We start from the raw sequence: 23,911 nt of genomic DNA on the forward strand, positions 1-23,911 counted from the left end.
TCTAGACATCAACTGACGATGGTTCGCCGTGATGCCCTCGCATCCCAGCTCAGGGCGCCGTCAATCCAAAGCTTAGGCGGCCTTTGCCGCCGAACGCGACAGGCGAATATCGTGGGGGTCACCAGCCGTTGCGACGCCATTTCCCCGCCATGGTTATTGCATCTCGCAATGACCAGCTGGACCAGCTCCCTCTTCGCCGACACACGCTATATAGTACGACACCGAGGTTTCGAGGCCCATTGATTGCTTGCAGACTCTGTCCCGTGGTCACTGAGCATCTGTCTCCAGTGCTATCAAATGGGATTGCGGGGTTCGTGTCACCTCATGCAACCTGCCAGCATCTGCAGTGCTCTTGACAGGGACGCCTGCTGAGACGGCTCCCGATCGCGACCATGTGCACCCTGATCGCGTTCCACGAATAGGTCAACGACACTCCAAACGTCGGGCGAGCCAACTCGGTTTTGCTTTGCAAGAGATTTGCGTCAACGTCGGCCATTGGAGTAATTAGCCTGCTGCTCCCACGCAACAGGCATACTCCGCCTCATTCCATCGCATAGCTGACAGATGCAGCCTGGCCAATACATACACACTCTGACGTCGTCGCGTAACTATGGCGGTGAGTCCTGCTAGACTTGTAGTCAAGCGACTGGTTTCCTATCCCGTAGTTTCTCCACTGTCACCCACTTGCACCTGCAGTAGTCGTTGTTTCTTCTTCCACCCGCAGAACGTTCAACACGTTTCGCAGCGGAGATTGCGCTATTTCTCCATCTGCACGCGGCTCGTGCGTTTTGTGGGGTACGCGCATTCGGAAGGAAGTCACGACCATCTCTCAGTATTCGACCCGGCCTGCTTGCAATATGCGACAGCAACTCAAACACCGTCGGTCCGACCTCGTGAATATGTAAGATGGACTGCATTGTGCATGGATAATTGTTTCACAAAAACTATTCCTAAAGACACGTCTTCGTTCCACTACCTCCACGCCGTGGATCACCAACCTTGGCAATAATCTCGACGACTTGCTTTTATTGAACACTTCTTGGCACCCTGGAGGAACTGCGTTCCGCGCTTGGCACTTGTTCATTTGCCGCTCATAGTCCGAACAGCCAATCTAGACCAGATTGACCACATGTGCGTCGGGATCAGCTTCCTTCCCGTTACTGTCACAACACATCATCAACGACAACGGACAAAGCATCTGTCCCTTGGCAGGCAGCACAGCGCAACAGACACAAGACTAACCAAACCAGCGGTGGGCGCTGTTGACACCGCTTTCAGACGTTCTACACATCTCGCGTACATAGTGACGTTTCGGCCCACAAGAGTTCCACTGTTTCTACGGAGCAGGCATGCAATATGGACTAACACTGAATCCAGGAACACGTTTTAGACCGTCTCTCAGGCACCAAATCTGTTGACACCGCGCTAAGACGCAGTGAAGCTTCCGCTAACAAGACTATGTGCTTGTTAGGATCAAGGTTTCGTCACGACTGGGCAAGCTCCTATAGGGCAACACCCTGGATACCTCCTGACCTCCCATGGTAGTCGTTTCGAGTTCCACAAGATCGCGGAAATGGCGCGCCAAGATGGATGATCACCCTTGGCGGAGCAACGTGTGCGACAGACGGACTCTTCTTGTGCATGATCTGCCCTCTCCGCCGGAAGTCAGAGTTACAGTAACGTCTTGGCCTCATTTGGACGGTAACATCCGTAGACCAATCACTTGGAAAAAGAAATCAATCACTTCCGGGACCGGTGAAGCAAGGAGATTATTCAATAGTCCGACGCATTGTATTTATACAACTCCGCGTTGAACTTGATGTGCTGTTGCTCAGTCTGATTGGGTATAAGATGTGGTTCACTGTACAAGTGACATCTTTTTAATGCATACATTAGCTTGAACTTTATTACTAGATCAATGTAAAACGCACCGGAAACCCCTAGGACCTATTGCGTTCAGCAAGACAAGAAGAGTGAACTTCTTTGGGAACGGCATGCGTACTGGAGATCTGATCGCGTCTCTGCCTTGTTGGTTGTATGCAGGCCAAGCGCAAGTGACTAGGTATTTAAAAGTGCTGCAAAGGGTGCACGAAGTACTTACCCCTGAGCAGGCATGGTCGAAGAGTACCATGTGCTCTCCTCAGATCTCCACGACTGATAATGAGGTTACAAATCAGCTTCACGTGTGGTTCATTATGTCCTATGTTGCCACGCGGACGTAGTGGTATCGTAGTTATCCAATTCATGCTACGAAGACTTCCGAGTCAAAGGCCTTGACGCTCATATACTCTCTAGCCATCTCATCTATCGCAAGAACATCCGATGGTCTAGCCAGCCATGTCACATTCTTACTGTCTCTAAACTGCCAAGAGCCACAAGTCGTGAACGTGTGAACACTACTAGGTGTTTATCGTCACAATCTACCGTCCGACATGATCTCTCGGAGAAGACTTGCTCTCCCAGTACCCTCTTAGACGTAACTGAAATGACCAATGGGCAACTCCACAGTGTCCTCGGTGCTGATCAACCAGCTCAAGACCTTTTCGGACAAGCCGTATTCGAGACCATGGTCGCGAAGCTCGTCACCATGACAAAGGACGTGGTAAAGAAGTGGGCCCGAGTCTTCGAAGCGGTCTTTGCCGATAAGACCAACCACCCAGGTTTTAGTCAGCGTGACTGTCTTGCCGTCGGCACTGTACAGGTCGCGAGGTGGGGCCATGATACGAGACACTAGCTTGTCGATAGACTCCTCTTTGGGTACCTCATGTGTTAACAGGTTCCCATAGAGGCCTGGACTCGGGAAGATTTGTCCCCGAGGAGACTTGAGGAGGTTAATGATGGGCAAATACGGTTCAAGGGAGACTTACATTAGATAATCCACTGTTAGTAGGGGCTGATGAAGAGGAAGGGATGTTGTTATCGCTTTGGTGGTCGGACATATTGGTATCTTTTCCAGTATATGGTTGAAGAGGGTTGATCAAGTAGTGGTAAAATGTGTTGTACTCAGCAATCCAAAGTCTGAAGAGAAGATTAAGGCGTACTGGAGAGAAGAAGTGACAGTATGGTAAACAAGGGATATATATTCTGAAAATGGATCTATATTCGAAGTGACTAAGTGTGATAAGGTCGGATTCCAAGGAGTATAGTCAAATCGTCTTCGAATCCTAGGTGACACATTCTCTCTCACTATCGTATAGTGAAGGGGAGACTGCCGCGTCATAAGGGCCTTGATGAGCGGATATTCGTTTGCTAAGTGCCAGTCAGCAGGATTGTTTGAGTGGTCACGCTGCCATTGCCTGGAGTCGACCAGATTCATGAGTCAATTGTTATTTCATCGGTGATTGATCTGAATTTATTACAAACAGGTAGCAATTCTCGTTGCAAACAGCAGTTCAAGGCTTTGACCACTGCTCTCGAACTGTGGTCTGAACAGTGAGCATATAGTAGGTCTCTCGCATGAGACCCATCGACAGCATTGCTCAATACCAGGTATATATTAGAACGCAGCCATGACTTGCGGTTTCTGTCCTCGATATACTGTGCATATCGTACAGGTCCGATCCCGGTCTGTGAATTGGATATGTGCATAGCTCTCCTAAACCACTATGAGCGCGGCGCAAGCTGATCTTGTGCATGCTCATAGGCACACTATAAACCATGCCTTGTTTTGTAGAACGGTCCGTCACCACGAGCAGCCAGAACATGGGGCTTTCTATCCATAATGCTCATATGCTGTCCTAAAATCACACTAGAAATAAGGTCTCCACGTCTTGCACAGCCTGGCCGTAGTTGTACCTTGCCTTTTCAGAATCACCTTGCGTCACCACCGATTCACTATGAACATCCTCCAACAGGCCAATCCTGCGGTACGTACGAATAGGATCGTGTTTTGTGGCTGCGGCAATTGTCGAGGGCAGCTTTTTAACAATGATCGCGGGGTGAGAGGTGTGGGATAACGGATTTTTGAAACGTTGGAAATAACGAAAAGGGATGATTTGGTACTGCTCCTCCTCTGTAGAGTCTTCTTGTAACTCATCCCAATAGACTGAACGCAAAATTGATACGCGCTTGTTTTGAACATCTTCTTTGAGCTGGCGAGATTTTGCATTCTTTGTCCATATCATAACATCAAGAATTTGCGCAACGAGCTCAAGTCTCCCTACAAGGACGTTTCCATACAAACTATCGCGGGGCGTAGGTATTGAGCGTACGCTCAAGACTCGTGCTGGTGGGACCACAGGCTGGGGGTATGGCTTTCCCCGATTGCTTTCCTCCAGATAACCAATGGCTCCCGTCACCGAGGCCCAGCTCCAAGTGGGAGCTAAGTTGGATCTTTGGTCTGTTTCGGAATCCGGCGGGTATCTTCTGTGCCAGAGTAGATCTTGTTTCAAGGAGCTGCACCACATTCCCGCGCAGTATGCATTTTTATGACCAAGTCTGGAATGAAAGAACCTAGCCAGTGATGAAAGAGCGATCAATCGGTCCTCTGCATTAGTAAAGCTAGTGTGTGAATATCGACTGACGATCTTCATCCAAGCTTTCGTGTTCAGATTCTTACGAAAGACCGAATCGAAGAGATCAGGGGCCTCAATATTGAGTACGATCATCCGTGATACAGCGCTGCTACCATGCTCCTTGGTTTTGGAACATTCCCAGATAATGCCTTGAACCGTAAAGTGAAGCACACGTCGTGAAAGAAACCGCTCTTGAGTGACCCAACCACGCTTGTTGAGAGCCGAATCATCGATGACATGATCATAATTCATGCCGCATGTCTTCGCAAGACTGGATTGTACCTCTCCATTACTTGCACGGTAAGTGACTTTGCAAGGGATTGCGCGTATCCTCGTGCTATCTACTTTCGAGAGAAACCCGTCCGTAACACTATCAGCACAGGTCGCAGCGATGGTGAATATAGCGTTATGATATATGGAACCCATACGAGGGCCCTCTGCATTCCAATCTGTGTAATCGCCACAAGCTTCAGGCTGAACGATACACAGAGCGTCTATCCACAGGAATCGAATACCAAGTCGCCGTGTTATCTCGATGGCGTCCTTGAAAGTCTGAGGCATATCTGCCATGCCAATACTGATCTGGCTAGAAAAAGGCGCTCTAAGGATGCAACTTTGAGTTACAACTCCCCATCGATAGCTCAAAGTACAGTACTGTGACAGCTCAGCTACCGAGGAGATACCGTCAGCTATCCACGATTCCACGTCGATGACGAGGATATCAGACTCCTGGGATAAGTCCAACAGTCGACGTGGCAAGGACTTCAGCTCAGGGCAACGATCGGCAGATTCTGAGTCATTCTCGCCACTCCTTTTAGGATCCAGGACGGCTATCTCGCTACATTTTTCATGAGAGGAGAGGCACTTTTCGAGAAGTCGTCGAGCTTGTGTTATCACATCGTCATCTGCCACAATCGTGTGTGAGCGATCCTGAACCTCGAGATTGATCACGAGTTTCGTCAGACGAAGCTCCAAGCGCTCAGCTCCATTGTCATTGTTTGAACCCTTGCCCCAACAAAGCCAGATTGGTCCACTGTCGTCTTCGAAGTTGAAGTCGTGAACGTACTGCCAACACAGCGTACAGAGATCACAGCCAGACCGTGCTGACGCAATCAAATCACTCAAGGACGACCACTTCCGTGCAGGGTGAGGGACCGGTGGTAGCTCTGCGAAATCGGCGAACGTTGAGCAAGGAGCGCAATAAGGCATGTCGGCAATGAAGCTAGGTTCGACAATATGATTTCACTTTGGTTTGTGGATTTCCCTCATTCGTGGTGGAGTGTCGTTGATGACGCGAAAGTCGTGAATGGCTTGCCTATCTAAATAACAAAAGATGCTGAAAGTTGAGGGAAGAGCCCAAAGATAAGGACAAGAATATTTTCAGGGTTTTACCGAAAGGCCAAGTCCTTGACTGAAGGCATGTGTAGAAGGTAAGCAGGTTGAAGTTGGCAATGAAGCCATGGCGCAGTCTTGGAGGGAGGGGCAGCGGTCGCCTGAAGGCGTCACAACCTTTACGCGACAGCGCGAATCATAATCGAGGCTCTCCAATCTGGACGCATCGGGTGCTAGAGGTTGATCTGAGTTAGGACTACAGTTACTACAGTTGACAACCATACGTGGGAGTAGTTGTATCACTTCTGAGATGCGCGAGAACCAGACCGGTCCGGCTAAGATGTCAATGTTGTACATTTCTATGCTTTTACCTCTTCACTCCACCTTCAGCACCACCATATATACACCTCATCACCAGTTGATAGCTTTACACCCCACCATCACCCCTGCGATCCATGCCCGAGCCACCAACATTCACAAACTCCTTCTTCACATACGCCATCTCGCTAGCAGGCACCACCGTCCACTCCCTCTCATCCATAACCCTATCCAATCCGCAACTTCTTCCTTTCCAGCCCTCTCCCCTCAATCCTCTTGATACCTGCCACGCCGCGGTGATGATATCATTTACACCGACACCATTGAATTGGGCGCCTACAACACGTAACCGCCCCTTGAATTCACTGGACATGCCTTCCGCGAATTCTTTAATGCGGTCAGCGTAGCCAAGTGTGTATTGAGGAATGCAGTCGCGGGAGAGGTTGGCAATGTGTGCAGTGGGCTCTTCTGTAATGCCAATGTGCCTCTTCAGGACGCTCTTTGCCATTTCCAGACCCTCCTCCTCGCTGGGGAATTCTGTCCAGCCGTCCCACCAGTGTCCGCCCATCATGACTGTAAGTTTTGTGCCGTTGGCTGTGTCCTGACCCTTGACAGCAGATGAATCAAAGATTACGCCTAGGGCGCGCTCAGGGTTTTGCTCGAATGGAATGGATTGTGGGATGAGGTAGCCGAAACCTTCAACAGGGAGAAGGTTCGCGTTGGGGTAGTAGAGATTCACCGTCATGACTGTGACGTAGGGGGTTATCTCATCGTTCTTGAGGGTGGATATGGCAAGATCGAACGATTCTGTTGATGTCGAGCCTTCGTTCTGTATACTGTCAGTACTCGCGTAGCTTCCATTCAAGAAAAGGGACTTACCCCAGAGACAATATCGACGCCCAGCTTCCCATTCTCGTTCAGGGGCTTGAAGCTCTGAATGGGCGCCTCTGTCCGGATCTCAACATTGCCCTTGCTTTCCACAGTATCCAGCAATGCCCTGACCATCTGTTGCAACCCGTTCCTGAATGAGAACATAGCAGAGTCTTTTAGGTTCTTTGCAAAATCCAGGTCCAGGTCAATCTCTTCATTCATGGCCTTCGCTATTTCCCGGTCGTATGGGTGAACGAGGGTGACCTGCTCCGGTCGTGGGTCTTCGTTTTGCATACGGAAGAAGCCTCCAAGGGCATTGCCGTATCGTCCTTCCAACTGCCATGCCATGCTCAACAGTGTCTTGGCACTCAATTGGTTGATGTCTCCCGCATAGATGCCGTGGAATACCGCCGAGACAATGTTGTCTGCTACCCTCTTGTCCACCCTCCGTGCGAGGAACGAGCCAACTGTCTCATCGGACATGGAGTCTGGCCGCTTTGGCTTCATTGGTTCTGTGATCATACCAAAGGCACCACTCATTATGCCAGTCCGCCATAGCGAGAAGAAGTCTGCGAGGGAGGGACGCTCGGAGGGCAGGCGGTTGAGTTGGTCGGGATAGTAGATGAAGCGGTTCTTTGCGCCAGGTTCGGTGCGCTTCGTGAACGTGATATCGTCAACGAGACCGAGGTCTTGAATCTATACACACGCTATTAGCAGAGCTACTGCTGTAGACATGCTCAAACATACCAACCCCGCAGTGACAGTAGCATTTCGCAACGTCCTGGGTCCCAGCTCAAATAGTACGTTGCCCTTCTTCCCCTCGGAATCTACAACGTCGACTCTGCGACTCTTGATCCATCCACCTTTGTCTTTCCCCGCCTCAAACACAACCACTTTACTGTTGGGGAATTCCCGAGCAACATAGTAGGCGCTTGACAAGCCCGCTATACCCCCACCTAGAATAGCTATGCGCTCCGGGTACGAGGATTGGTAGCGAACGGCATACTGTGCTGTGGCGCGGAGAAGTAGGCGTTGTGATGATGCGAGTTGTGGCCGATGCGGATGCAATGGGGACGGCGCGTGGCATGCAAGCGCGGGGCGCGCGGCAACGGTCTTCAACGTCTTCTGCGAGACATTCTGGAGCCGCATTGCCGGTTCAATTGGTCGCAAGATCTATTGGAAGGGCGTTGCGACGACGACCAAGAAGTTACATTCGGAGGGTTCAATTGATGTTCCTGCGGGAAAATGTCCGAGCTTGGACCGCTTGCTCTCCGCAATCGATGGCTACTGCCGTCATTGATTCAGCCCTATGCACCTGCGATGTCATGCACGGAGCGTTGACTGTAAGTAGCGGGCAAACATTACGACAAACTCAGATAGAGGTGCATGAAAAGTCACGCATGTGATTGACGCGCGCAATGTTCAGGGAATGTATTTCACAGGCTACAATATACATACAAGGTCACGATCACGAAGGAACAAGGCTATCTACTATGCGCACAATATACAAACCTTGGATATCGAATATTTCGCATCGGGATGGGGGCGTCGGGGAAGTAGCGTGGACGTGACATCGAAACGGGGATCGAAGGGGGAAAGTGAGGTTGAAAGAGTTCGAGGTGCTACGGACCGACCGAATAGTGTACAGGAGGCAAGGAACTCGAACCGCATCGATATCGACCGATCGACCGAAACAAGGCGAGAAGTCCGAATCGAATGGTAATCGCCGTAACCGTTCGCCAAAGAAGATCCGAATCGAGCTTTTCGACTGCTGAATGCATTAATGTCGTGGCAGGACATAGAAGTAAATCTAGCCTCCACTTGTGAAAATAACAAATCCCAAAAACCATTTTCCCATCAACAAAACACCGTGCTTGAATCAATTTGAGCACTCGTGTCAATACTAGCCTTGTGCAGACAGTGACAATAGTCCAGATGCTGCCTGCTAGACGCAACGCAGCTCAGTTCTACTCAGCCACGTCCAGGTCTTCGTGAGCAGGAGGAGGAGGGGAGTCAACTAGATGGCTAATCAGAGCGATTCGTTATAAGAGGGTTCGGTTGACTTACTCTTGCGGGGCTCACCAGCCGGTTCAGCCTCGCGGTCACGCTCGCGCCTATCATCGCGATCGACACGGTCACGGTCGCCACGGTCATCCTCACGATCGCGGACATCCTTCATCTCGCGGTCGCCGTCAACAGGGCTCCTTGACCTATCACGGTCACGGCGGTCATAGTCGCGCTCGCGACGGTCATCCTTTCGGGGAGAAGCTCCACGCTCGCGACGAGGAGAGGTGCTACGACGGCGAGGAGAGCGAACACCTCGGTCTGCACGATCACCACGGTCGGAGCGGTCGCCGCGGTCACCGCCACGCTCAGAGCGCTCACCACGGGGACGGTCACGGCCAGAGTCGAATCGCCATGATGCCGAAGGAGGCGTACGGGCCCACTATAGCTTGTTAGACAGACCCACGTCATTATTGTTATTCTGACATACCTCAATCTTCAACAAGTCATCGCGACCGATGCGCTTGTTGTGCATCTCGTGGTACGCGTCATCGGCGTCACGACGAGACTCGTATTCGACGAAGGCGAAGCTGCTGGCCTGTTAGAGCCTGGGTCTCTTGCTGCTGGGGAGGGCCAACTCACAGTCTAGAAGAAGCTGAACGGGGGGCTGGGATGTCACATCGGACGAGGCGGCCGTAGCTTTAGAATTGTCAGATCGTTGTCTCGAAGGAGCGTGTGTGCAATGTAGGAAGGTGCAGGTCGTCATCGACGCGCACGGGTGTGGCAGCAAAGGAGGAAGTAGCGTCGCGCAACGTCTTGTGTGACCGCCATGGCGAGGAAGGGGCAGAGAGAGTATGCGGGATCGGGGTTTAGGATGGAGGACGACGATGCGCGTGCGATCGGGCTGGGGCGAGGCGTTGGAAGACATACCGTTCGAACTCGTAGGCAAGGTCGCGAGCGCGTGTGCCGTGGCCGAAGCCGGTGACGTAGAGCGTGGTGCCGCCGCCGCGAGACATGTTTGTCTTCTAGTTACGTGAATCGGGTATGTAAAGTGATACGAAACTTGCGGTCGAGACAAGTTGGGGGTGACGGTGACGGATGTGGTTGATGATAGAAGGTCGCAAGCGGACAAGAAAGTACTGGAGGCAGCTCAGCAAACGCTTGGACTAGCGCCTTGGCACGCTCCCTCGGACGTCAGCGTTCACCGACACCTGGGAGATCCTTGCGATCAGTGCTAGACAAGGAAACACTGATCCTCATGGTGTACCTGTTGCCAAAAGGGTTGTTTGTTTGAATGCTCCTCTCGGAAACCTATGGCAAGGGCACTTCAGTCCGACCGATCGGGAAAGGGCCCACGAGACAGGCACGTGAAAGGATAGCTAGTTGTCCGCCATGATCAATTTTATATTTCACGGAACCATACTACTATATAAATTACGCTGGAAACGCTCCGTACGGTGCTCCCTCAAGCTTGAAGTAGCCGGGCTGAAGTTTTTGGAAGACGCCAGTAGGGTCGTAAACGCCAGAGATGCTCTTCAGCTCCTGCTTGTTGGCAGCCCCATAGCTAGCGACTACATCTTGGTACGGTGATGCGTAGTTCATGTAAATGAAGTCGGAGTTCAGATCCTTCTTTGCCGCCTCCTCGACAAGTCGCTCATACAGGCTGTTGCTGAAAGACATGATACGGGAGTTGTCCGCGACATCCGTCCAGAGAATGGCGAGGTTACAGATGAAGATGGGACCATCATTGGGATCAAGTCCAAGTGCATTTCCGCCATTCTGTTGCATATGTTGCATTGCAGGGACAGTGATTGCTTGAAAAGACAGGACAGGTAGGATTCCAGCAGCGTCTTGGATTGCGGGCAGCATATCGAAGAAGATGTCGATGAAGGCCTTGAAGATGTCTTTGTCTACCTTGAAGGTGCGGTCCCAATATGTCTCTTGGACGCCATCCGGAGCTCCCGCACCAAGCTGGTTGGCCAAAGTCGACATGTTTGCAATAGCAGTTTGGTCGATGATGGCTGGAATGGCTTTCCATTCGTCGAATACAGGAGGCCATGGCGTAGGGTCGGAGTACTCAAGATCTTCGGCCGCAATTTTCATGCCGGCCTGGAGTGCGAATGACACGATCTGAGCTTGCTTCAAATCCTTCTCTGCGTTGACGGCATAGTTGTAGTAGGCCGCATAGACTTTGTCCCATTGATCCTCAGTGTGAGCACGTTGCCCGCCCCACATTTCACCTTGGACGAAGGTCCTCATGTTGAACTTGGTGACAATGCCAAAATTGTTGCCACCTCCACGAAGAGCCCAATAAAGATCGGAGTATTTGGCGGCACTCGCATTCACGATGATGCCCGAGGCTGTCACAACCTCGAATGAGTCGATGTTGTCGCAAGCCCATCCGTAAGCATTCGCGTAGTGGGAGATACCTCCTCCAAGAGTCAATCCAGAAACACCAACCGAAGAGATCTGCATGTGGTTAGAAAAGCCGCTCGACGTGAAAACTGGGGCATAGGAACAAGTAGGGAAGGTAACGTACTCGGCCGCCAATGACTTCAAGTCCGTACTGCTCTATCCAAGGATACACATCGGCCCACCGGTTACCTGGACCGACGGAAGCGATCTTCTTGTCTGACGATAGGCTCCTCTCGTTGAGCTTTTCCAGGGCGATAGTAATGCCTCCCTCGATGCTGGATCCTCCTGCGAATGCAGCATGTCCGCCTCCTTTCACAGCGAAGGGACACTGCGTAAATCGAGACAAGAGCACAACAGTTGAGACTTGTTTGGCATTGCTGGGCTTGAACACGCAAAATGGGTCTACAGCGGCTTGCTGAGCTGCCCAATAGTCGCCGGTGAAGTTGTCGTACGCTGCACTTCCTTCTGACAGCACAGTCCCGTTGCCGAACGTAAATCGAAGAGCTGCGCACTAGATCCAGGGTTAGCAATGACCCCAGGTCAATCGCGACGATCGTGTAGACTTACAGCTGTGGAGCAAGCCCCAGACGAAGATCTTTCCGCCAGACCTGCCAGGCCAGGAATAGCAGTTACATCGAGACCGTTGGCGAGTAGCGCTTCCGTTACATTGAAGTCGACAGGCTCGAATGTGCTTCCAAGCACACCAGCCGCGAAGGCGCTTATCGAAGCAGCGAACATAAGCTTCGTGATCCCCATTTGCGCGTCAACGGAATATGCCGGATGATGGAGAAAGCTGGTACCGAGTGTGTGGGCCAGTGACTGAGGTGCAGGGAGCCACTGCAATTAATGTAGGTTGTGCCCCTAGGGGCGTGCTGTCCATACTCGTCCGACGGGGCCTATAGGTGTAGACCTTAGCGGACGGAGAAGGCAGCTTGGTCGCATTCTTAGTGGATAGCAAAGGCCAAAGTTTGTGGGGTATGAGCTAGTCTCTTGTCGCGAGTCGAGCCGTGGCAAAAGTTTAGCATGGTAGTGACATCCGGGACCTGATGTGGCTGCATGGCAATTTCAAGATGGTCCAACATCGGTGGGAGCTGAAAAGACGTCTTGCTTATGTACACATGGCTCTGCGGATAGACGCGTCGCTTCCAATGACTTGGATTACTGTGCCTCAATCATGCAGCTGTTCACTACTCCACACCTAAGCGCGTGTTGTGATGCAAAAGAATTCCATGCCAAGTGAGAGTCCGAGGGTGGGTGTTCAGAGTGGACAAGGGAAGAGCCAGCCGTGCCGCTCCTGCGTCTTTGCCAATGCCGCATGAACGCCACCACGCCAGCTGTACACTACTATCCGCCAACCGCAAGACACCTTTTTCGCACCCGCCACCTGCATCTATGTATACGAGCGATGGCTGAATCTATTTATCCGGCATACCACTACGTGCAATTCCTCGAGAGTATACCTGTTGCCGTGGACAAACTTATCGAAGTCCTGACCGTTTAGGTCTACAACGCAGTAGAGTCCGTTAGGCCTACCTATGGGCGATATGCTAGGCTCGCTGTGGCTTACCTCGCCGAGGCCTAGACGAAGTTTGCTCCACACCCGCGCTGCAAGGCGATAGCCTGGGGTTATGGCCTTTACAACACGTCTTGGAAAGGAGAAAGGATATTGACAGAAAAAGCATGTCAGCCGCTACGTTCATTTTAGCTAAAATATCAGGCACCGTGCAGCTCCCGACCCTATAGCGCCGATACGCATGTCACCACCTCGAAAAGCGTGAGCGGAGAAGTTCGCCCCCAAGCTAGGCTGTTAAGGTTTATTTAGCCAGGAGGCGTTCTTGGGGGCTTACTGGCCTTTGTCCGCTACAGGATACTCATGAACACTTCGATAAGGCCATCCCGACTCCCTGAGAGTTTCTCACCGAGAGTGTGCAACGTCGCGAGAAAGCAGACGATCGGAATACCAGATTCCAGGAACCAGGAACCGTGTACTGGGTAAATCGAGGTCGCTATCTGTGTATCCCCTTACTCAGACACGCGTTGGACCCCATGTAATCCAATATACCTATGCGTCTCATAGGCTTCCACACCCCTACACGCACCTTAACCCGGAAATCTAGCAAGTTCCAGTTCCGAAGTGTTTAATCCAGAGTGTCGGGCTTCGAAGACCAAGGAATCCAGAATTTTTCCATCTTGATAGCTACAGCGCAGTCCTGTTGCGACACAACATCCGTCCCGAGAAATATGCCCTGTTGGGGTTTGTCCTTGTCTACTCGAATCTAACAGAATCCCTGAAAACCTGCAGTCTTCGTTCGCGATGTCGACAGGCGCCGACTGGATCTCGCAGCATGATCTGCTCCGGATAGACTACGCTATGCTGGCCATGACATCGACAGTCTTTGTTGCACGGATTGGTGTGCAAGCGTGGCGGCGCAAACCCATCGAAGCGCAGGACATCTTGCTCTACATTGCTTTCGCGGCCTACTTGGCTTTCACTATCCTCTACATCGTCATCACGCCTATCTTCTTCAAAATCCAGGAATTACAACTCGGTCGCATTGTGCCATGGCCTACTATGATGAAAGACGTCATTCTCGCATCGAGAGTCATGTGGCAGAGCGGAATCGAGTACTGGACATGTCTCTGGTTCGTCAAGTTCTCACTGTTGGCGTTGTACAAAAAGCTGCTTTCTGGAATGCCCAAGAAGTATCTATACATCTGGTGGGGTACACTGATCTTCTGCGTCGTGGTATGTAAGGGTTCATTCCGTTGGGTCTTTACACGCATAGCCCCCGAAAAACCTTGACTGATTTGGTATAGACATGGTCTACCTGTATCATCACAGGCCCTGGGCTAGCATGTAACGACACCAAAGCGTTCTTCGACAAGGGCGCTGTGTGCTCGTCGCCCGAAGAAACTCGCCGACAAACAGCAAATCTCTACTACGCGTACGCAGTAGACACTGTAACGAACATGATGGGTATGCTCAGTTGACGTCGAAATGCTGGTTTCTTGTAATAACGGAATTTGCAGTCATGTTTCTCCCAATCCGGCTCATTTGGAATCTGCAAATGGAGAAGCCCAAGAAGATTGGTTGCGGGTTACTGTTCGCCTCCGGTCTTGTATGCATACTTTTTTCGACTATACGCATCGTGCAGGTTGGTCAGGACGGAAAGCCTCGATCGCCAGACCCGAAATGGCTGACTATGTGGACTATCATCGAATGTTCAACAGGTAAAGTCGCCAGACTTACTCTTGCTTATCAAACTGACACTTTACCAGCTGTCATCATCGGCTGCTGTCCAGTACTTGCATCCGTCGTACCCAAACGCCGTACACGGCCATCAGATACCGTCTCCTATGATACCCAAGGGTACATTCGACAGTCACCCAACCGGTCTGGCGAAGGTGCGCCAAGAAGTCACGGCTTGAGAAACATACTCAGCTCTAAAAACCGGGAGAAGAGCAGTGAGAAGAACTCGGGCAACATTAGCATATCGAGAACTGGGCACGAGAGTGAAGAAGAGCTCCCACCACGTCGCACAGAAGGCGCTGGTATTCTTATCACAGACGAGATACGAGAGCAGTATAGGCTACGTATGAAAGAGGACCAACGCATGGAAGAAGCGCGCCTAAAGCTTGAGCAGTCGCAGGTGTGATCTTATATAGTTGAATGTATGAACGCTGTTACGGAACTATACTTCGTCTTGCAATCTTGCTGAACAAACTTGAATGGATGACAGCAAGAGTCTATGCCGTGTGCGACTAACTATGAGACGTCGAACAGTAGGAGACGGCAGTTGTTGGCTTAAGACATCACAATACATGATGAAGAATTGTCGCATTTGTGAGTGAGCCAGAAGCGCCACCTAGGTTATAGCATCTTCTAGACCGATATACTGTACTCATGTAGAGCTTGTTTTGTGATATATAATCCGGGTGGCGAAAGCATACTGCTGTGGATGAGACGGGCGCTAGTGGGTGCGGCAAGTGCCGAGCTTGATTGCGCAGAACTTGAGCAGGCGCTCCCAGACAATTACTGCGTACTTCCTTCTCCACACCCACCCACGCCCCAACCCGCTGCATCTAACGCGCAACCACTTTCACGACTGACGAAACACCTGTTACGACCGTCTGAACACGCACTCGCGATAGCCTTACGTCATACGTTACGGAAGTCGCGTTCCTCGTCGCTCCCTTAGTTTCGCACCCACCGCTCAATCTCGAATCCACGCGACAGCTCTCCCATCAACGTCCGCCCTCACTATGGCTGTGGATTTTTCGAGCGACTCGCCTCTGGCGATGCAGCTGCAACAGGTAGTCCAGCCGAAGCTCGCTGAGTTTGGATGGACGACTGGCGGCGAAGACACGACGCTTTTCGAGTACATTCTCCTTATGCTGGCCAACGACAAGAACGAAGCGCAGGTCGCATCAGAACTCTCAAATGATTTGCTCGACCTGGGTCCGGAGAACACAGAGACACAGCAGTTTGCGCAGTGGTTATTCGAGCAAATCGAGCACCTGAAGCAGTCGAGCGGCGGCAATGCACAAGTCTCGCAGTCAATCGAAAACCAGATGGACGGCTCATCAAACGACAACATGGCAGCAGCGCAAGATACAGACATGGAAGGCGCGTCAGAAGGTCAAGGCAATATGTATGATACCACCCCAATTCCCCGCCGCTTTGGCGCAGCCACTTGTGCGAGAAATCGCTCGAAGGAGACCACGCAAGCGCGCGAACGCCGATCCGAGGCGAACGCAAAGCATGCGATGGCTCTTCTGCGCTTACAATCCTTTGCGTGCTACAATGAACAAATTCTAACCGTGAACAGTCCTACAGGTCCCAAGGCTATGCGTAACGGTAGCGGCGCCCAAGCAGCACGTCCAGCGCGCGGCGGTCGGATGCTTAACCAGCTTAACAAGAACATGGACCGCAACAACGACTCAGTATTACATCGCGTACGTGGCGCCGGCGGCGGCGTTGGAAGAGTGAACGCACACGCCCGTGATCCACCGAAAGGCCCACGAGGCCAGAACATTGGTCGCGGAATGGAAGCCATGGCCAACGGTCGTGGTATGGGCAATGCCAACATGAACATGGGGCAAACCAACGCTGGTATGAATGGTATGGGAATGGGCGGTATGCCAGGAATGCCCATGCCGGGAATGGGCGGTCAGAACAACATGCCAGGCATTGGCCTGAACCCGCAACAGCAAATGGCGCTCATGCAGATGTACGAGCAACAGGCGCAGATGATGCAACAGATCTTCTCCGGCGGCCAGCCAGCTGGCTTCGTCAACCCCAACTTCCACAACAACCGCAATGGACCTAAGAAGCCATTACACCAACGCATAGATCGGTCACACCAGGGCGGCAGAGGCATGAACCCGAACGCCAAAACTTTCCAGAAGAAGGAGGGCGAGGACGAGACTATGGCCGATGGCCCAGCTGGAGAGAACGGCAGCGGTATGGACGTCGAAATGCCTTCTGGGCGCCCAGATCCCTCTTCCACCATGTGCAAGTTCAACCTGCGATGCAGCAACCCCGACTGCCACTTTGTCCACCAGTCGCCCGCCGCGACACCTGGCACACCTGTCGACATGAACGATACGTGTGATTTTGGAGCGGCGTGTAAGAACAAGAAGTGTGTTGGCAAGCACCCATCGCCCGCACAGCGTCAAAAGTTCCAGTCAGAGCAGGAGTGTGCGTTCTGGCCCAACTGCCGCGATCCCTCATCCTGCCCTTACAAGCACCCTACTGCGAAGCCATGCCACAACGGCGCCGACTGCACAGTGGAGGGTTGCAAATTTGGCCACAGTGCCATCATGTGCAAGTTCAACCCGTGTTTGAACCCCCGCTGCTTGTATAAGCACGAGCCCGGTCAAAAGAAGAACACAACTAATGTCTGGGTTGCTCCTAAAGAGGGTGAACATGTTAGCGAGAGGAAATTTGTTGACGATGAGCAAAAAGAGGAGCTTATCATCCCTAACAAGGACCAGGAGATGCAACAGGCCCCGGCGAACGAGAGTGTGGATGTGCAGTCATAGAAGGACTTGTTGGAACGGCTGAAATGGGACAAGGGCGGTGGATATGATACCATTGAGACGCGGATGGAAGGTGCCGTTGGCTGGGAATGTAGAGCATTGTACATTAAGTCTGGCGTTAGGGTTGGTGGCATTGCCCCGACTTGGAGGAGAGAACTACTGGTTTCTGGCGGCCCTCTGGGGCTGCGCTCTTCTTCTTACAAATTCGCGTCCTCATGCGTGACATCCGAGACTTTCTAACATGTACCCTGGAGATTACCCACTATTTTACGTTCATGTGATAATGGAGAAAAAGACCGTGTATGTCTTAAGTACATGGCGAGGACCTAGGAGCACATGCTTCAACTAAGAGCAAGAACAAATCCAGCCACGATGCAGAGTATATGCATGGTGCCGGATAACACGGTAATACGAGTCTTGGAAGTATAGCGATGCGCGCTCGCGGGTGACTATGGGAAGAAACTATGACGAATGAGGCATAGCCGATCCGCCACGCCTGCTCAGCCACCCTCTTTCGTACGCCGCGACATCTGGTGTGTGATCAACTCCGCATTCTACCTATACTCTGACCATCTGTCGCTCCTTCCTTCTACCTGTTCATACTCTGCTTTCTATACACACTCCGTTCGTTCTTTCCTTCTTCACCTTTCTTCTCGGAGGATCGCCATCTACTTCGGAAGCAAACGCCCAACAAAGTTCGATCGACAGCTGAGGAGAGATTGCCCAGCTTCGCCGCCCAGCAATACGACGTGACAGTCTTTTTGTCCTCCGAGGAACCCATCTTTCTTACACCACACTCTTTGTGACCTACACAAATCGCCACCATGTCTAAACCATATGTACGTTTCCACAACTGTCAGCACCTCTTGTCGCATTGCGCGACATCAACCCATCTCTTTACTGTCGCAAACCCATTACAGTACTAATGATTCCTTAGGACCAAGGCGCACCACCCGCCTACCCTCCGCCAACCCACCAAGATGCCGGCCCAGCCCCCGGTGGCATGCAGCCCTCATATTACAACCAGGGCGGCGGCGCGCCAGACTACTACGGCGGCAGCCCGAACCCCTACCAACAAGGCCCGCCCCAAGGCCAGTACGGACCGCCACAGGGCCAATACGGTCCTCCTCAAGGACAATACGGATACGGAGGCCAGCAGATGCAATACCAGCAGGGACCGCCACCCCCAGGCGGCTACTACCAAGATGACAGGAGGGCCGATGGCGGCGGCGGAGGCTTGTTCGCTGGATTGTGCGCTGGTCTGGCGTGCTGTTGTTGCTTGGACTGCTTGTTCTAGACAGGTCGCTGTGGACAAACAGTGTTGGAGGGATTGATAGAAATGGAATGCGCAAGAGGCGGCATGTTACATGGGGCAATCTGGCTTTTCGACCACGGTAAATCCGTATACCATGCGAACATGGAGTGACGGGAAGAGGATTCGGCGTACAGACTATAGACCGATGGGCTTTCTTTTGTTCTATTTCAATTGGGGTCTCTATGGATATGACTGGTTATCGATCCGAGGGCATATTAAAGAGTACTGCCAGCTACCAACTTACCTAATTCGACGATTTCATTTTCACAATCTCTGCCGCATTGACCTTTTCCAGAACTTGTTGGCTGACAATCCAGAGACCTGCGATCGAAGACCATTTGCCACGACCCGAAAAGCAGCAGCTCGAAGCTAGGCGTTTGCCCTGCTACACCGTCACAATTCGCAGTGCAATCATTCACAGCAATGCGCAACCTGGGCATTAAGTGGAACGTACATGACTATGCATGTCTAGCCAGCGATTCGGACGTACTGTCAGACTTCACTTCGTCGATCATAACCTCGCAGTCTCCCACGCTTCTCGCGGTTCTTTGAACATCACTTACCTGGGTATAGAAGACAACTTCCAAGATTGTTTGCTGGTACCGACCTCGGTCCGCTTAACGGACGGTCTCTCACCGTGACATAGCGACGTTCGAGCAAGGACGGCGTCTAGTGCGAAGCAATCGATATTCCCCGTCACATCTCCAGGACTTCACTGTTATTGAAGTCAATCATGGCGAGTAATAACAATCCACCGGGGTACACCCCTCCTGTCATTCTTGATACCTCGACTATGGATGTTCCAAGTTCGACTGGGTCGAGCTCTGTGCTTCTCCCTATGGAGACGGCACCGGGTTACTTCTGCGAAGTAAGTCGTTATGAGACTCAGCGCAGACGCGTGATAGCTAACGAGGTCAGATCTCCTCAAAGTGCCAGTCGGAAAACACGTCCGACGCTCCCAAATGGCTCTACTGTCAACAGTATGATTACGATATCGCTGCTTATTTTTCTTGCGTCTGCAAATACACAAACACACTGTCCAACAACGAATACTTCTCCGCCTCTTGTGTACTGCAAGAGTGCAACGGCGCGGATGCGAGAAAGCGTGAGTACCGTGCTCCGCCACCAAGTGAGGGAAATGGCGAGTGAGTGAGAGTACTAATCGACAATTGTTTAGAGTTTCTCGCTATGTATCGAGCAGCCTGCCAGCAACGTGGTACGAGCTTAATAGACATTTCTCCGGGTTGGACTCCGTACGATCAACCACTACCCCCACAGTCTACCGCTACTGTCAGCTTTCAATCTCTTACGTCTACTCAACCGGGTACATTGACTCAGGCCACAAGTGCAACTAGCTCTCCAGCATCGCTAGACGTATCCACAACGCAGTCTACGAAGACTACCACCAATACAATCTCCTCTGCAATGCCAACACCGACGGACCCTGCTGATGGGCAAATCCCCATTTGCGGCGTATGTTCCCTAAGCTTCTAACATAAGTTCACCCACTAATGGCCATCAGATTTCCGACAAATGCATGACCAAGAAGCCACAGGGCGAACCGTCATGTAACACTGGTGATCTTGACTGCATCTGCAAAGTCAGCAACTCGCTCGAGAAAAACACCGAGTTCGACCAGCAATGCGTCCTAGACGCTTGTTATGGCGATATCGGAAGAGAAGGTGAATCACTCTTTCCAAGCATAAATCCGCACACAGCCTAATGCTAATTTCCTTCCAGAGTTCCTAGACAGCCTTTTCTACCACTGCAAGAAGGTTAACAAGGAACTAATTGACATTCCGAAGCGGTGGGAACCGTATCTTCCAGCTACCTTCCCTTCTGCAACGCCTGCCTCAGTCCCACCCGTCGACTCCAATGGCTCTGTCTCTGAGAGTGCCCGCCAGCCCTTTAAGCTCACTGGTGGAGCCATCGGAGGCATTGTCACCGCAGCCGTCGTCGTCCTCATTATCGTCGCTGGTTTGATAAAGCTTTGGTGGGATTCCAGGAAGAAGGCCAACACGCTTAAGAAGGACAATGCGAAACTACAAGACGCTACGAATCCAGAAGGTATGTCGATGAGAATCAATACCTTGATCAGCGATTCGTCGATACCTGAGTTCGCGTCGCGTCGTGACACTGCAAGCGCAGGCCGCGGCGCAGACACTTCCACGTACCACGCGTCGGTCTACGATGCCACACTCATTGGTTCGCCGCGGAGTATGGACGTACACCCCGTTCATGGTTACGGCACTGCACCTCGCGAATATGGCACAAAGACCGAGGACTATAACATGTCGGAGTATGGCGACGACAAGTTCACTGGACATGGGCGGCAATACAGTCGTGATCACAGTCGATACGAGCTTCCTGACAACGAGAATCGAGGTTACCAGACAGCGCCGAATCAGGAAAATTCTGATGACGACTCGATGAGTAGATATAGTGCCCGCCGGAACAGCTACGGCGACGAGACGGTAGATTTGCAGCGGCAGCGAGGACAAGACGCAACAAGCGATTGGGGGATTGCGCAGTCTCGTGAGTGGACAAGGGAGCATGAAGAAGACTGCATTCGGAGGAGTGCACGTTATTGAGACTGCATGTTTTGGAGTTCTCAACGTTATCTCCCGTTTCCCACTGGTCACTTGTCTCAACTAAGTAGCTCAGAGACTTGTGAGATTGGTCCTGCGGATGCCCGTTGGGTGACGAACCTGGTTTAGACATACATTTGTCAACCAAGTCGTACACTTGAGGCAGTGCATGCGAACTGGTAGTACGAAAATAGCATTACGTGCGCGTTCATGTGGTTGGCCGTTTGTGAAGTGGTGTTAAGATTGCTCCGCCGGTGCTTGTGTAAGGTGAAGCAGGGGACGAGTGTTCGTTGGGCTGGGGCAGTCGGTAGTCGGTGGAAGAGCAAACATGGGGCGTTTGCACTTAAGAAGTCGTGAGTCCGAATCTTTTACCGTCTTGTTTGGTCGGTTTCTTGATCCAGATCTCCAGCGATCTGCAATGATCTTCGATATGTACTTCTCCATCTTGTTGCTCTTATTCGGCAGCGTCGCTGCTCAAGAGCGTGACAAGTTCTGCATCGCTGCGAAGCCACCATTAGCGCTTCCTGGTTGCACTGTAAGTACGGCCCAAGAGCCACACGATCGTTCCAATGGACTCTTCTACTGACCCTAATGTTAGAAGCAATGTCTCATTGGAGAAGGAAAGGTCCTCGATGGCAATTGTGCCGATAACCTCGAAGGCTTTTGTGAGCTTTCCGACGTTGTTCACATACACTTCAATATGTATGGTGTATGTCTTCTCAACGCTTGTCCAAGTGTGACAGACCGACAAGGCAAGCCTTTGATTTATACACAACACGGAATCAGGATTTACTAACCATAGGCCATAGACTACGTAAACATGTTCAAGGCGGCGTGCAAAGGAACACACGAAGATTACTTCGAAAATGAGTTTAACTATGGGGGTAATGAGTTCAACTATAAAGATTTGCTCACGGGAAAGCCATCAGGTAGTATTGCAGCGAGTACTAAGGATTCGGCGACTAGCTTTGAGGCGATGTCAACGTATGAGACCACTATTGAGATACTTACGTCGAATACTCCATCACCATCGACCAGCACTTCGGCATCGTCAAGTTCGGAGACGGAGAAGTCATCAGAAGCGCCATCGCCGCCACCCGCGACTTCGACGCCAGCTGCAGCACCTAGCTCTACGAACGAAGGAAAACCTACATCCGTTGTTGCAGCTCCTGCTCCAAGCAATACTATCCCTCCGAACGACGTCACTATCCAGTCGCATGTTCACATCACGATCTCCAACTCTGAGCTGCCAGTCCCCACAAATACTCATGCTGCAGAACCGACTCTAAGTACGACTTCCATTGCCGGCATAGCAGCGGGCGGCACTGTAGCTATTGCTCTGATCATCGGCCTTGTGTTCTTCTTCCTGCGTCGCCGTAAGCACCGAGCCTCTCTCGCTTCATCCGCAGACATTTGGGAGCCCTCTCGCAATACTAGTCCAAACCCCAAACTTCCAGTTATCGAGAATGATTCAAGCTTTGGTCGTCACTCAAAAGTCGAAGCCGGTCCACAAATGCATCAGCACTCGAAAGCCGAACTACATAGCGAAAGCGCACCGCCACCGCCACGCCCCCAAACTGCACACAATGGCTATCCGAACCCACCGGAGATGCGCGGCGGAAGTGGTAATGAGAGCTCGCGATTCTACCGCCCAGCACAACAGTCACATCTGCACCGTCATGGTAGTAACATGGATTCTCGATATCCCGAACTGGGATCTCACACGGCACCGAGCATACCGTCGCCGGCCTCACCTGTTTCGGCTTCTTCAACAATGCAAGGCTGGCATGCTAACACCCCATCTGGAGTACCTACCAGCCGGATGAGTAGTGCTGATCTCCGCACCGAAGGAATGAGAAGTCCAGTCAGCGAACTTGGTACGAATACACCACTCCGCTCAACACGCTCGGCAGAGCTACACGGCGCTGAGATTACGAGCCCGATAAGTGAGCTTGGAAGCGACACCTTTTCCAGTGGTGGTAATGGGGTGGCCGAACTGCATACTGATCCTGTACTGCCGTCGAAGCTTGGACCGGGCAATAGAGGAGATATGACGGCTGTTATCGCTGAGATGGAGGGCTCTCACATACAGAAAGGACACCGTCATGGGTTGTCAACAAACTCGTAGTTCGTCTGGGTAGTCATGGGCATTTGAATATCTAGTTTGTACGATAGACATGTAGATCTAATACGGTGCGAAATAATACAACTAACCTTTCGTCACTGACTCACATCAACATTATGAATTTCACCCTTAGCACTTTTTCTTTGAACACGCTGTTTCATCAGAACTATCGTCTCAATATTATGTTCTGAGTATTTGAAAGACGAGTTTCACAAGCGCGGCGCACGAACATGTATCGTCGATGCGCCATGCTTGTGCGACGCTGTGCGAAGTGACAGCCGTTCTATTGGAACGCAAAAAACGGATACTACAAGGCAGTACTTACAGAACCTTATATAGAAGTAAGATAACGAGGAGTGAGAATCGCGTCAGTGAGACTGAGAAACAG

At 51.6% G+C, this 23,911-nt stretch overlaps 9 protein-coding genes across 9 annotated transcripts; 5 read left to right on the forward strand and 4 right to left on the reverse strand.

Moving 5' to 3' along the window:
- Window positions 1-2,470: 2,470 nt before the first annotated feature.
- J4E82_006014 (uncharacterized protein) lies at window positions 2,471-2,939 on the reverse strand (the record flags this gene model as incomplete). Its single annotated transcript, XM_051732274.1, has 2 exons — window positions 2,471-2,821; window positions 2,868-2,939. The coding sequence occupies 2 exons, from the start codon at window positions 2,937-2,939 to the stop codon at window positions 2,471-2,473; spliced, it is 423 nt and encodes a 140-aa protein (XP_051588065.1).
- Window positions 2,940-6,273: 3,334 nt separating this feature from the next.
- On the reverse strand, window positions 6,274-8,183 carry J4E82_006015 (uncharacterized protein; the record flags this gene model as incomplete). The annotated part of the gene is made up of 3 exons (XM_051732275.1): window positions 6,274-6,993; window positions 7,044-7,730; window positions 7,782-8,183. 3 exons carry the CDS (start codon window positions 8,181-8,183, stop codon window positions 6,274-6,276), a joined length of 1,809 nt encoding a protein of 602 aa, XP_051588066.1.
- Window positions 8,184-9,001: 818 nt separating this feature from the next.
- Window positions 9,002-10,054, reverse strand: J4E82_006016 (uncharacterized protein; the record flags this gene model as incomplete). The annotated part of the gene is made up of 5 exons (XM_051732276.1): window positions 9,002-9,051; window positions 9,102-9,480; window positions 9,529-9,628; window positions 9,681-9,737; window positions 9,969-10,054. 5 exons carry the CDS (start codon window positions 10,052-10,054, stop codon window positions 9,002-9,004), a joined length of 672 nt encoding a protein of 223 aa, XP_051588067.1.
- Window positions 10,055-10,472: 418 nt separating this feature from the next.
- J4E82_006017 (uncharacterized protein) lies at window positions 10,473-12,209 on the reverse strand (the record flags this gene model as incomplete). Its single annotated transcript, XM_051732277.1, has 3 exons — window positions 10,473-11,507; window positions 11,578-11,964; window positions 12,021-12,209. 3 exons carry the CDS (start codon window positions 12,207-12,209, stop codon window positions 10,473-10,475), a joined length of 1,611 nt encoding a protein of 536 aa, XP_051588068.1.
- A 1,558-nt stretch (window positions 12,210-13,767) lies between these two features.
- Window positions 13,768-15,109, forward strand: J4E82_006018 (uncharacterized protein; the record flags this gene model as incomplete). Its single annotated transcript, XM_051732278.1, has 4 exons — window positions 13,768-14,199; window positions 14,271-14,430; window positions 14,484-14,684; window positions 14,733-15,109. The coding sequence occupies 4 exons, from the start codon at window positions 13,768-13,770 to the stop codon at window positions 15,107-15,109; spliced, it is 1,170 nt and encodes a 389-aa protein (XP_051588069.1).
- A 607-nt stretch (window positions 15,110-15,716) lies between these two features.
- J4E82_006019 (uncharacterized protein) lies at window positions 15,717-17,498 on the forward strand (the record flags this gene model as incomplete). The annotated part of the gene is made up of 2 exons (XM_051732279.1): window positions 15,717-16,105; window positions 16,283-17,498. 2 exons carry the CDS (start codon window positions 15,717-15,719, stop codon window positions 17,496-17,498), a joined length of 1,605 nt encoding a protein of 534 aa, XP_051588070.1.
- Window positions 17,499-18,319: 821 nt separating this feature from the next.
- J4E82_006020 (uncharacterized protein) lies at window positions 18,320-18,792 on the forward strand (the record flags this gene model as incomplete). The annotated part of the gene is made up of 2 exons (XM_051732280.1): window positions 18,320-18,334; window positions 18,433-18,792. The coding sequence occupies 2 exons, from the start codon at window positions 18,320-18,322 to the stop codon at window positions 18,790-18,792; spliced, it is 375 nt and encodes a 124-aa protein (XP_051588071.1).
- Window positions 18,793-19,543: 751 nt separating this feature from the next.
- Window positions 19,544-21,401, forward strand: J4E82_006021 (uncharacterized protein; the record flags this gene model as incomplete). Its single annotated transcript, XM_051732281.1, has 5 exons — window positions 19,544-19,678; window positions 19,729-19,915; window positions 19,988-20,283; window positions 20,333-20,492; window positions 20,551-21,401. 5 exons carry the CDS (start codon window positions 19,544-19,546, stop codon window positions 21,399-21,401), a joined length of 1,629 nt encoding a protein of 542 aa, XP_051588072.1.
- Window positions 21,402-22,098: 697 nt separating this feature from the next.
- Window positions 22,099-23,526, forward strand: J4E82_006022 (uncharacterized protein; the record flags this gene model as incomplete). The annotated part of the gene is made up of 2 exons (XM_051732282.1): window positions 22,099-22,107; window positions 22,201-23,526. The coding sequence occupies 2 exons, from the start codon at window positions 22,099-22,101 to the stop codon at window positions 23,524-23,526; spliced, it is 1,335 nt and encodes a 444-aa protein (XP_051588073.1).
- Between the last annotated feature and the right edge of the window lie 385 nt (window positions 23,527-23,911).

The sequence above is a fragment of the Alternaria postmessia genome (genome assembly GCF_024291825.1).
Source record: "Alternaria postmessia strain BMP 2775 chromosome Unknown scaffold_33, whole genome shotgun sequence".
Lineage (NCBI taxonomy): Eukaryota > Fungi > Ascomycota > Dothideomycetes > Pleosporales > Pleosporaceae > Alternaria > Alternaria postmessia.